We start from the raw sequence: 13,472 nt of genomic DNA, 5'->3' as shown, positions 1-13,472 counted from the left end.
ATAATCAATGCTATGATGGCTCCATGTAGTTTCATTAATATCTTGTAGGCTAATACTAATAATACTGCCATTTGTTAAGTGTTGAAAAAGTTGGTAAAAAGTGAACCATACAGATATTTTATTTATTACTATTATAGATAAATATACCAGGATCGTATTTATGGTACTGTTTTATGGTATTGTATCAGTATCATGATATTTATGGCAGGTATGGCATAGATTAGAACATACTGTCAAACTCATGGCCCGCGGGCCAAATGTGGCCCGCCACGTCATTTTATGTGACGGCATTCTTGTGTCCTTAAGATTCACTTGTTGGTTCATAATTGACTGTAAAAGGAATATTACTAAATAGTTGTGTTGTGCATACTGTGATATTCTGAACACTCAGATTCAAACTGCAACATCTTTTCATTAAATACATTTGAGAAGTTAAAAATATCCCTCGATTTAGGTCTCAGCTTGTCATTCAGGGGTGATAGTGCGTCCCAAAGCCAGACCAGTGGAGAACCACAGCCCCAAACCAGTGGAGAACTACTGCCCCAGACCAGTGGAGAACCACTGCCCAGACCAGTAGAGAACCACTACCCAGACCAGTGGAGAACCACCTGTCTCAACTGTGAAAAAGCTTTTAACAAAGTTAATGTAATAATGTTTGTTTGATCTTTGATAAAGTAATGTGGGTTCAAATAAATATAATTAAATTAAATAGATGTATTGTATAATATTAAATACATTTGCATATATAGTTATACATTTATATAAGTACACCTAAATAAACAAACAAATGCAAAGACAGTTATTTAACAATATGTTCTGGAGTAGTTAGAATTATACCGTGTTAGTGACAACCGGCCCTTTGAGGGCAGCCATGAGGCGGATGTGGCCCTCGGTGAAAATGAGTTTGACACCCCTGGATTAGAAGATCGTGACAACCAGGTAGAGGCAGAACAGACTCAAGGAACAGACTCTAGGCTCAGCAGAGCACAAGACTTGAAGACTTGTTCACGCCAAAAAAAAAAAGGAAGTTGGTTCATGAATGACTATATTATATACAATATTACTATTATTATAGGGCCCACTGACTTGGTGTCAGAATGGAGGAACTATAGATTATCATACAACGTCCAACATCGATGTTCGTGGAAGTCACCAGCACGCCTATCCTCACCTTTTTCACCCGACCCGTTTTCATGCCTGCAACTGATTAGATAATTTACGAGCTTTATTTTCAAACGTAACTACACAATTTTATTTATTTTCCTTTTTAAAAGGGACTTTTGTACTCCTGCTTGATTTGAAGGCCTGTTGCCCTGTTGATTGCAATAAATAGGTCTACAACATATGTTTAGTGTGTTTGACTGTGAAGTACTGTTCATTACATTAAAAAAGCAGACATAAAAGTAACTTAAAAGTTACTTTCCCTAGTAACTAATTACTTTTGATATACAGTAACTAGTAAAGTAATTACATTACTTTTAAAAGAAGTAACTAGTAACTATAACTAATTTTCAGTAACTTGCCCAACACTGATAATAAACAATAAAGCACAACCAACTGATCAGATAATTTACGATCTTTATTTTCAAACATTGTAACTATTCACAATTTTATTTATTTTCCTTTTTTAAAGCGTCATTTGCCTTTTTTTCCATCAGCAGCTCTGGGGAAAAAAATGGGTAAATGCATTAATACATTTAAACATGGGACCAAACAAATTTTTTAAAAGCGGGATCTTGACATTTATGAAACTAGACCGAAGAAACACCCAAACGACAAGATGGGATTACTAATGGAAGTTTGGGCAGCGTTGCAGGTATGACATCACCTTATTATTCCAACTGTTGCATCCCAACCTCTCAACATTACTGAGGGAACTATTTGATACAGGAAAAGTCACCTGAGGTATTGTAAAAGGCACTCATATTTTAAATTCTTGAACATTGGAGCATGTTGTTTTCAAAGTCATTAATACACTTTATTATTGATAAAACAACACAAACTAGACGTACCTTCTTTGAGTCTCCCAATTTCTTCCGATTGTATTTTGAGTCTGTTTTCGAGCGTCACGCAGTTGGCGCAATCTGCAATGAAATTAAAATCTTTACATTACTGAGGACCGGTCTGCTTTGTATCGTCTGGATATCAAACTTGGCCTGATGTTTAATTTCCCTACAAAAGTGAGGCTTAAATCAAGGAATGGACATTGTGATTATTAGTAAGAGCTGTACAAAACATGTTTTATCATTAGTTCCATAAGAAAAATTATTTCAAACAACTAAAAGATAAAGGTAACTACAAAACTTAATGTGCAGATTGTCAGCCTGTACACGGAGCCTCACAAATGCTCCTCGCGTCCTTTTCGATAATACACCAAATAGGTTATTAAATTAGACCCAAATGACCTCAGCTGTCCATTCCCCCAGCTCACCATGGCCTTTGGCTTTCACAAGCGGAGCTCTATGGCTGCTCGCAGGCCGTTTCAGGGATCGAGCTCTGCTCACAGCGCTGCAAGGTGTTGACATTTCAGCAGCAGGAGTTGCTGGCACCGCAGCGTCTGAAAGCATGCGACAAAGAAAGTAACTCACAAATAGTCATAAAGTCAAAATGACTGAAAACATCTGTCCATAAAACCCTCCAGCAACACAGACGACATCACACTGTGGCATAATTCATTGAGAAAAAAAAAGGTTGTATTTAGGAATATCAGAAAAGTCCCGATTTTGAACACTATCATAAATACGTTATGGGTTCAGAATTGGCTTTAAAATGCAAAAAAAGTAACTTTGCGGTCTCACCTATTTTTTTCCCTTTTGTTATTGGCAATACACCTCGAGATAGGGGTTGCTTGAGTGTCCTCGGGTTAGTAGCTGCTTGTGTGTAGAAAAAACAAACAAACTATTGCATTCAAATTCATGTTAAGGCATTGTCTTGCTACCTGTTCCTTTTCATTTATTCACTTTGTTTATTATTGTGGCTCAGAAATACAACTGTATAGAAATACCACATGTATGTACAGCAAGACGACAAAAAAATAAACATTTGCTCATAAAGTGCCCAGATCTCTCCATTCTTATCCCACACGTCTAATAATGTACCCTGAAGATGTATCAGGAATAGAACTGCAAACCACTTCTAAATACAGAAAATGCACCGCCTACCGGTTGTTGAAGCACGCATCTTGTATGCGCTCGGCAATCCTGATGTCTTAAACACACAAGAACAGAGGAACAGTCATCAGTACATCAGAATCCATTTATTGCCAGGAATGTTTACACAAACGAGGATTTTTTTTTGGCAAAAGGTGCAACATTTGACATGACAAACAACAATCAACGCGACAGCAACAGTGCAAAGTGTGTATTAACTTAAGTATAAGATAAGATAAAGATAAACAAATAAGATAAAGATAAACAAAGATAAAAAAATAACATTAAAGTGTTTAGGTGTGTGTTACATGTGACGTGTGTTTAAGTTAAAAGTGCATGTTAAAGTGACATGGAGGCCTCCAGGAGGGAAGAAGAAGGAGGAGTAGGAAGAAGAAGAAGGAGGAGAAGGAAGAGGAAGGAGGGGGAAGAAGGAGGAGAGAGGAAGGAGGAAGAAGAGGAGGTAGTCCTGGGGGTGACAGGATTGACATGCGGTCAATGTTGAGAAAAGAAAGAAAAGAAACAGGTTTGGATGTAAATTGCAAATCGAAATAATTTGTTGAATTTGAAACACAATGTGCCGCCACCGATTTGTACACTTTGTGACAAAAATACAAATCCCATTACCTGGGGTGCGTTAGGAGCAGCGGGGTTTCTGAAAGCCTGGGTTCTTTGTCTCGTCACGGGCAGGCCCGACGTCAACGCATCAAACCTCCCTGGCAGCGCGGAGGCCGGCTTGTGTCTCAGCAGCTGGGACGCACCTCTCGGCGTCGGCAAACGGGATTTAGCGGCTTGAGGTCTCAAGAACGTTTTCCGTTCACAGGCGATGTTTGATGGGCCATCCGATGGAAACTGACCATCTGGCTTCCTGGCACCGTGCCCATCCAGCCTTCTCTGTCCCGCTGTGAGTTTGCCCTCCTGTATGTACACGCTTAACGTGTCACAGGTAGCCATTGGTGTTGACGTGATCAAAAAGTCTGCCCTCAAATCCAAGGTATCATCCAAATTTAATGGGTTTGCATTGTCGTTCTCCACATCCATGTTTTGATGGCCCAGAGTGCCGGAGAGACCATCTGCAGAAGGCCGACCCGATTGTGATTGATCCCTAGTGTCACTTTGGCCAGCTCCAGAAGCCTCAACAGACGGATTACCTTCACATGTGCTCTCAGGGGTGTCAACCGTCTTGGGATTAGGGTCTGGACTAGATAATGTCCCTTTATGGTGGGCTTCAGAATGGATTTCTTTCGGGCTACTTGTTGAATTACAGAACACAGGAGGAGTGGAAGCGTCGAAGGTATTTTGGCAACCGTCACTCGCGCTCTTTTCTGTAGAGATAAACGTGTCGTACTGCTCCGGTTTAATATCGAAAGTGATGTTCTGAAGGCCAACGATTGCGTCGCCGGCATCCCCTGAAAAAGTATCGCCGCTGGGTTTGTGAAGAGAGCGTCCATCAACAGTGGCGTTCTGCCCATCAGGAGAGAGGGTTTGATTCATGACGAGGGACGTCTCGGTGGTGTTCTTCGAGACTGAAGCAGCCTTCCTCTCCGCTTCGGGAGGATTTACATTACATGGGGGAAGATCCAGTGTTGTATTCAGAGGTATCCGAGCGGTGGCGATAAAACTGATGGAGGAACTCAACTGGGAGGACTGGAGAGAGGTCAACGTGTTGTTGGAGGACCCAGATGTTTCTGGGCTCGGTCGCATCTCCTTGCTGGTAAACTCAGCATCGAGGCTGGTCATCGGGTCTTCGTCGTGAGCTTCCACAGCTCTCGAGGTCACCAGAGGGTCAGCGCGAAGCTCCAAGGTGACATTATTTGAACTAGTGTTGCACTGCACGTCAGAAGTGGAGAGCTGTGATGCAGCACTGGAGGAACGCATGTCCTGAGTGACATTCGGAGACTGATGATCAAATGCTTCTTCAGCCGATGTTTGCATCTTTACCATGTGTGATCCACTGGGCTCCAGTGAAGGCCTATTGTTCTCCAGAACACCCTCCAGTGTGACCTCCATAGGAGATGATTCACCTGTGACATCAAGGAGAGTAATTTCTGGGAAGTATCGGGAATCCAGCCAGCGCTCGGGGGCATACACACTCTCAGAGAGATCAACCATCTTCACATCAGGGGCTGGACTGGAGGAACTCAACTGGGAGGACTGGAGGAAGGTAAACCTGCTGCTCATAGATCCGCCTGTTACAGGTGTAGCAGGCATGCTGGCAGGAAGAGGGGAATCATCCGTGTCATCAAGGAGGGAAACATCTGGCAGGCATTCATCTTCCAGCCAGCACACGGGAGTTTCTGGATCATCAGACTTTGAAGACATTTTCAGCCACCAGCTCCGATCCTGCAGCGATTTAATTAACACAACACATTGTCTACTTTTACATTACCAGATCACGTACATCTGGAAAATGTCACAATTATTGCCAGCTCTAATATCAACCTGGCTTTACCACCGGTTTATGTTCGTGTCAAAAAACAACAACAACAACAAATATGAAAGGAAGACTAGTTATCAAACATAGCAAGTGGGTACAAAATACAACTTTAAAACAGACATCTGTGTTTATTTTAAAGATAAAGCAGTGGTTTCCCTCGGAGTCGAGGAGGTCAAACGTTGAGAGATCTCAGTAACGTTAGTGACGGAACGAGGCATAAAACGAGGCAAAGTTCACGGTAGCTTCCATACGGTAAGCTAGTCGGGAGAACGGAAACAACGTTGACCTACCGTTCAACCGGCATTTCTCGGCGGAGGTTTTATAGACGTGAAACTACTTTAATTACTAACGTTCGACTCGATCCGAGTTCGGTGTCAAAAACAACATTAAAAAAACTCACCAAACCACCGGAGCGCCGCTTCGGTTCAAACTACGTCACCAGCGCTCCTCACTCTTATTGGACAATTCTAACCAATCACAGATGAAAGTTTCTTCTTCGTGAGTTTCTGAGGGCTGTCCATGCAATGCGATGGGACAGTACCGCCTCCTACTGTCTTGATACTACATTTAAAGATGAGATGTTCATTTACCCTACAAGGTTTCAAAAACGATTTACTGTCATTTTACATAAACATGTAAGCCTCGGTTTGAATGTGTTTTGTATCACACCGAATTCTGCTCTGTTGTACATAAATAGCTTTAAACGACATGGAGGCTTTGTGACATTTGGACCGGTTCTGAGCACGACCAAACTGGCTGTGGCTTCAGGTCTTCCACCCTCACTCAGTCAACAACAACAAAGACAACAACAACAACAACCACAACCAGTGTTTCCAATGTGGACGTATAGTTTATTACATCCTTTTTTCGTCCCCACTTCTTGCACGGTATATACAAAATTATCATTTATTTAGTTAGTTAAGCTTTATTACAAAACATAGGGCAAGTAATTGACGTAATGGACAATTCATCACTGTGTTTAGTTTCATAAATACACACAACAACACAAATAAATGTTCACATATTTAAATTCATACAAAGCATTACAATTCTTCACACTCTTTTGTGGTTTTCTTTAGTTTGGTCTTCAGCTCAGACATTAGTGGATTTCCAAATCTGGTGTCACAAGAGAAAAATACAAATCAGAAAAAGTCTAATTACAAGATGCCTATTTTGTGTTTCTATTATAATGTCAATACGCTTAGACTTTCTTTCTTTCTTTACCCTGGATGTCTTGGTGGCATCCATTTAGGTTTGTGTCGTGCCTCATCTTGGGTGTGAGTGTCACTCCTCTCTTCTGGCTTTGTCTCCTGTTCATATTGTTGCATTTTAATAATAAATATATACACACCTCAACATTAGAGAAAAGTGGAATTAAAAGATTATCAATAATACCTGTGAGAGGGTGTCTGGACTATTTTCATCTCTCGCCACCCGTTGTGTCTTTTTTAAAACAGGAAATCCTGCACCAAGACCTAGAACAAAAACAAGTGCCACATTATGTTGAGATTAAATAAAGATATGGCATTAAAGACTCAAATGACTGGCTTTCCGTTTCTAGTAAGTGACCTACCAGGCAGTTTTACTCCAAAGCCCAAGCCGCCCAAAGGCCGACCTGCAGGGACTCTGGCAGACAGATGTGGAGAGGGATCCAACGAGGGCATTTGAAGAAGGGAGCGGGGGTCTTTAGGTGGCCTGACTAGAGGGTTTTTAACAGAAATTCTTGACTTTTGCGCGGTAAAGTCAAGAGCAGATCTTTCCACCTGCAAATACAAACAACCCAATTCACACCATCTCTCCATGTTATGAATGCTGTCTGATTTCATTCATTTACTAAGATGTTTGTATCTGGTTAAATAAGATATTTTCGAAGCAATACCTCCTTCTGATCCTCAGACTGTGTCGTTGTCTGCCCTCCCACGTCAGCTGCGTTCAGCTCTCGTAGTGATGCAACGTCTTCGGACCACCCGGGCCGTGGTCCGTCCACTGAGGGAAACTTCCTCTCCGATTCAGGGCAGGCGTTGCCTTGTGAATCGGATTCGGTCAAAACCATTTCATCCTGGAACAACGCCTCGGAGCCGGATCTAGATCCTCCTGATTCTGTGAGCTGGATTTCAGACAGAGTCATCTCAAGAGGCTCGTCTTCAGCTTCTGTTTCCTCGACTTTGAACGAAGGGCTCATTCCTGTGAGGGACTTAGCGTCTGCTTCTTCAGCGCCTCTCCAGTCGGAACCCTCGGCATCGATCTCTTTCTGTGATCCAGGCTCCGTCTCCACCGATTCGACCTTTTGTTTATTTGATTCTCGAGTCAGATGCCTGGGTTCTGGTGATGGGACTCCTGTCTCGGCGATCGATTTCTCCTCTTTCAGATACGATTGCCGTCTCTCAACTACTTCCTCCATCGATATGTCGTGTGATTCCGAGTCAGCTTGTTGGGTAGACGCTTCAGGAAGGTCTGCTGATTCAGACACAAGAGCTAATGTGTCATATATGCCTTGAGATGACCCAGTGCTAGTTGGTACGAGCATCTGAGCTTCGCTGTTTTTAGTTCCCCATTCACTGAGAGACTGGTCCGAAAATCCAGACTCTACTGTTGATGAAGAGATTTCTGCGTCACTCACCGATTCAGATTCCCTTGAGTTTGACTCCACAAGCTGCTCTTCGTCCTCCTCTGATGATATTTCCCCATGCTCCTCATCGGATGGCTCCAGTTGTCGTCCAGCCGGCGGCCCGAGTGGTTTTGTGCCATCTGGAGCCGTCTGTAGCCACAAGTCGAGGATTTCCCCATCGATGACATCCCGACTTCCACTGAATGGGCAAAAGGTTTCTTCTGCACAACTCCCCTCCGACTCTGCCGCAAGCTTTGCCACTTCTTCTCTTAAAATCAAAGTCAAATCTCGTGGTTTGGACTCATCTGTCTCTGATTCATCAGCGGCTTCAGAGTCTGTCAACGTCTCATTGCTTCTCTCGAGTGCTTCGTCCGCCGGTTGGTTTCCCGTCTCCAGTGACCCAACTGGTCGAGACAAATCAGAATCTACTCGCAGCAGATGTAACTTCTCCATCTCATTTTTGCTCTGCTCTTCATCTCCTGCTGCCGCCTCCTCTACTTCATAGCCTGTTTCTTCCACATCGAACCCTGAAATTTGAATGTCTACATCTTCAAGTGGTTGAGTCTCGTCGTACGGTTTCAGGAATCCACGTTCAGGTACGTCTTCCAGTAAACTACGAGTCATGTTGCGGGTCTGCTCTGAGCTCGGGGCATCGATGGATTCCTGAAAGAAGCTTGTCTTCGTCATCTTCTGTCCCTCAGCCTCGAGGAAGGTTTCCTCTGCTGTTAAAGCTCCTGTCGTCTCACCGTCACTTCCAGCAGCATCAGCTTCTTTGGAATCACGTAACCCTTCGTCCATTTCACAATCAACCAAACTATCTTCTGACCCGTCTTGCGGCTCTTTCGCCGCCTTAAGGATGTCGTCCGTTGCCCTAATGTCCGACTCAAATTCCTTTTCTGAGTCCTTCATGCACGTCTTCATCGAGTCAACCAGTAATTCTCCTTCCTCTCCTTCAAATAAATGTCCTGATTCTTGAGTTACTGCTTCAACAAATGGTTTCTCTGTTTCTCGAGGCAGTCCAGCCCCAACGCTGTTCTCTTCCATATGCTCCGACACCAGTAAATAGTCAGCACCGGTTCCACCACCGCTGTTTTGAAGGCTCTCCGGCTCTTTGCTCTCCACCTCTTCTGGTAATTTGCTGCCCTGGATTACCTGGCAATCTCTTTCCACCAGGAACTGTTGTGTTGTATTTTCATCCGGCCCGGGCACATTGTTGGACTCAGGAACTCCCTCTTGTGTTTCCTCACATGTTGGAGAGTTTAACTCCTGCGACACAACAACCCGGCCTTCACATATCCCCGGGGGAATCATTTTGAATCCTCCATGCATTTCCTGTCCAGTCTGGCCTTCAGGTGTGACCGCGACTGAGGCCATCGCACCGGCTACCTCCACGACCCTTTCTTCATTGCCTACTTCACCGAAGAGCCTCTCTTCTTCGACTTGATCAGAAAGTCCCTCATCGACTGAAATGTGTGTTGCGGTCACACCAGATGTGTTTTCATCGATCTCCATGCTCTGGCTTTCTGTCTTGTCATCATCCACCTCTCTCGTCTTGGTTTGCACATCAGCGTCCTCAGCCACGTCTTCTTCTTGACTTCTTCCTGCGACCGCTTTGATGGCGTCCTCCTGCTCTGGCGCTTCATCTATTGTCCTGTTGGTTGCGTCCTCATTCACATTTTCCTCCTCAACGACGACACCCTTCTCTTTTGCATCCTCAACATCATCATCATCCTCTTGCTCAACAAGAGATGAATCATCCTCAGAGGCTGTTTTTTCGTAGGCCATTTGTAATTCAACATGCACTGAGGTAAAGTCAGGGTCTCTGTCGTTATCGGACAACTCTCCACAGACTGGCAGCTCATTTTCAAATGGGTTTGCCCCCTCATCGGAGTTGTTCTCCTTTTGACAGGCCAGCTCTGGTACACCATCACGCTTTTCTACTTCCTCACGCGTCACCGTTGAATCTGCCTGGTTCCTCTGCATCTTTGCATCTTCTACGTGGACGTCGTCCTCTTCTTCGACACTCAAATCTGTGACCGGACACGATTTGACCTCAACGTCTTCGTGTTGTAAATCCTTTTCATCTTCATGCTGCATTTTACTTTCTACTTCCTTCACTTGGATATTTCTCCTAGTTTTATCTATTTGTTGAGGATCCTCCGGTGGCATGTCCCTCGTAGGCTCCTCCTCTTCTCTCCCACTTTCCTCCATGTCTTCACTTATTGCATCACCCGTGAGTTTTAGTGACCTGGTGTTTGCTTGTTCTTCACTCGCACCATTATCCTGCGTCTCATCTTTCCCGCCAGTGCTACATTTTCTCTCTCGGTTTTCTTCTCGTTTGTCTTCTTTTACAACCAGAAGCCCTGCGTCTTCATTTCCCACGAGAGAGCACTGTTCCTCTCCCGTGCCCTCACTCTTCTCAGATGCTTTTCTCTGACTGCCTCCGCTCAGCTGCGTTTTGCATTGCATGCCGTCTTCATCCCCTCCTAAGTCGATGTCTGTGGTGCAACGTTCCCAGGCAACAACAGCCTTAGCCGAGCTCAGCAGAAGGGATGTCGCAAGAGTCTGTTCCCCATCGCCCCCCCTTCCGCTGGCATCGCCCTCTGCGGGACTAAAGTTAGCGGGCTCACTGGCAACGGAGGTTTCCTGGGTGGAGTTTGTGTCGTTGCCGGGGATGTTAGTCAGCTCTGGTCGGAAGAATCTGTTCACAGCTCCGGTTATATAGTTCTGAGAACAAGATGGAGAGAAAGAAGTGAGACCTTTTGATTTATTCATGTCCTTGGCTAATTTACATATTTCCCTCATCCTTTTTACCACATGCATTTGTTGTTCTTCATTTAAAAAAGTTTATAATGGTGTACTTAAACGATATGGCCAAATGAATATGGACACGCCGGTTCACATACTTGTGGCATGAAGCTGTGTTTTATGGTTTGGGACCGGCCGCTTAGTTCCAGTTTGAAGAGAAATCTTAATGTTATACAATACAAGGCGATTTACACAATGGCCTTGTATCCCAGCTTTGCAGCGACAGTTTGGGGAAGGCCCTTTTCCTCTTTCAACATGAGAATGGCTCCATACACAAAGCGAGGTCCACAAATAGTTTTCTAAGTTTGATGTGAACGATTTTGACCCCATCCAATAACTCGGAAACATTGGTGTTTATTGGTGTCATGTTTCAAGCGACCTGATGAATGTAAATTCAATATTTATTTTCCTTTTAGCTCTCTTTAGATCTTTCATATCTGGCTCTTTCGTGACTAAAGGCAGCAATATGTTCAGCAGCGAGTTGTGAGCTGTGTGTGGTTTGATGCTGGGCCCGGTGTCAAACCTGCGGCTGTGATAGGAAAACAATGAGCAGAAAAGAGCTGGGTTTTTACACTACAAGCAGTATCTTTCCCATAAACATAATTATTTGATCCAGTGTTATTATAAACACATTGACAGGAGCAGCTTGAAGCATCACAGGGGCATGAGACTCAAAGCCCGAAATGCAATACAGCCATTATTCATGTTTTCTTTTACACCTGTGTTTTTCCTGCTGGGGAAAAATGTCTATGATAAAAAAGGTCTCGTGAAACAGTCAGCCAGGTCTCATCGTCCATCAGTATCTCACTAATGCTCTTCTGCATGAATGAGGGAAACAAATCAATAACGTTTTATTTTCGAGGGTCCATACAAGCCTAAGAATTTACTTGGAGAATTGTGTTATTTTGCGCAAGTTATAGACAAACAAATGTGTACCAGACTTTAGAGTTCTGAACTTTCGTTCAGGGAAAGTTTTGTTAAATGTTTATAAAAACTACAATGAAATAACAAAGCTGGAAAAATAAAAACAAAAACAAACATTATAACCAGAAAATTCATGCAGACACATTTTTTATGGTGTGGAAAGAGGTGTAATGTTTGGGTATCCAACCCTACACAATATTCTTCTTTCCTCATGTTGTCTTGCCTTTAAAAATATATATTGCTATAATAGTAAGATAAAGAGAGAGAGAGAGAGAGAGAGAGAGAGAGAGAGAGAGAGAGAGAGAGAGAGAGAGAGAGAGAGAGAGAGAGAAGAACAGGTAGGAGGAGGGAAACTTTACATTTAACTGCGTTTAGCATTACAATTAAAGCCGTAAATCTTAATAACTTGTTAAGTTAGCGATCTTGCAGCGGCTCACCCAAACCGCCCAGAATGTCCTGGTGGGGTTGTCGGGGTCCATCTTCAAACTCCTCTCCCGTTCCCTCTGACCACCGGACTTTTAGGACTTTTAGGACTTCTGGACGTGACGCGCGCCGGCGAATCAAACCGAACCTGAACGTCTCATCTCCTGAGAGCCCGAGCCGCGCGGAACACCTCCGCTGATCGTCACGTTCAGTTCCTCATACAGAGTTATGTCCGGTGCATCATCAAAATGAGGAAGAGTGTGATTGACGCAGCTGGGTCGACACGTTTACGCGCCGCACGTTTGCGGATGTGCGCAGAGCGTCGGGCCGCAGCGGCGCGCGCGATGTGTGTGCCACTGAGCCTCAGAGAACACGTCGTCTCTATGGCTGCTGTCACGGCCACCGTCCCTCAATCTACAGACACGTGTTCACTTCCCTGGTTAATCAAATACAAATAAAATGTAATCCTAAATAGAACAAAACAGTCCAGAGTGGCTTGCATTCGTTTTAGTGATGTTCAAATTAGAGATATGTGCATTTAATCTGGCTCTGCCCGGAAATTAATAATTTTTGGATTGAAATTGGGAACCAAATATCTTCCATAATAAAATGTCCTATTGAGCTCAATCCTCTCCTATGTATCCTAGGCTACACTCTGCATCCCCTGTATGACACAGGAGCATCCTCAGTCTCCTGGCTGTCTGTCCTCCAGCAGTGGATGGAGAGCACCACACCGTCGGTCTGTGTCACTTCAGATTATTCAGACTCCACTGATGCACACGTCTGTCTAAAGTCTGTATTCAGGTGATACGACTGCATGAGGAACAAGTTGTCGAAAGCATTTGGTGTCCGAGCTGTGCAGCGACTGATGTGACGAGAAGATAAAACAGACGATAATCTCTGATCTATTTCTTGTAATCGTCCATTAAGCAAATAACTCTTCTCACGGGTACACTTTAAGCATTTGCCATTATCGTCAATTGTGTTCACTCTTCTGCAAGAGATACATATATTCTACAATTAAGATATTCTGTGTGAAAGAATATTTAGATTTCCTCTTTAAAAAAAAAGAATGTACACCATGTCTGTTTCATGCTGTCGACTCAACGACAACGTGCACCTCTTC

At 43.8% G+C, this 13,472-nt stretch overlaps 2 protein-coding genes across 3 annotated transcripts; both read right to left on the bottom strand.

The window, feature by feature from the left end:
* Positions 1-1,561: 1,561 nt before the first annotated feature.
* LOC130203658 (uncharacterized) lies at positions 1,562-5,954 on the bottom strand. 2 transcript variants are annotated; one of them, XM_056430009.1, is made up of 7 exons: positions 5,874-5,954; positions 3,774-5,489; positions 3,162-3,207; positions 2,799-2,873; positions 2,432-2,557; positions 2,013-2,084; positions 1,562-1,663 (listed from the first exon to the last, which is right to left on the bottom strand). In XM_056430009.1, the coding sequence occupies exons 2-7, from the start codon at positions 5,466-5,468 to the stop codon at positions 1,611-1,613; spliced, it is 2,067 nt and encodes a 688-aa protein (XP_056285984.1). In that variant the 5' UTR covers positions 5,469-5,489; positions 5,874-5,954; the 3' UTR covers positions 1,562-1,610. The 2 variants fall into 2 exon arrangements, with proteins under 2 accessions (XP_056285984.1, XP_056285985.1); XM_056430010.1 differs by having other exon boundaries at positions 2,799-2,870.
* A 454-nt stretch (positions 5,955-6,408) lies between these two features.
* si:ch211-136m16.8 (uncharacterized) lies at positions 6,409-12,522 on the bottom strand. The gene is made up of 6 exons (XM_056429337.1): positions 12,361-12,522; positions 7,463-10,918; positions 7,157-7,346; positions 6,979-7,058; positions 6,808-6,893; positions 6,409-6,699 (listed from the first exon to the last, which is right to left on the bottom strand). Exons 1-6 carry the CDS (start codon positions 12,400-12,402, stop codon positions 6,627-6,629), a joined length of 3,927 nt encoding a protein of 1,308 aa, XP_056285312.1. The 5' UTR covers positions 12,403-12,522; the 3' UTR covers positions 6,409-6,626.
* Positions 12,523-13,472: the final 950 nt, after the last annotated feature.

Source organism: Pseudoliparis swirei, chromosome 13, assembly GCF_029220125.1.
Source record: "Pseudoliparis swirei isolate HS2019 ecotype Mariana Trench chromosome 13, NWPU_hadal_v1, whole genome shotgun sequence".
In the NCBI taxonomy this organism is placed as follows: domain Eukaryota; kingdom Metazoa; phylum Chordata; class Actinopteri; order Perciformes; family Liparidae; genus Pseudoliparis; species Pseudoliparis swirei.
Note: the sequence above shows the minus strand (reverse complement) of the source record. Positions and strands in the feature narration are given on the sequence as shown.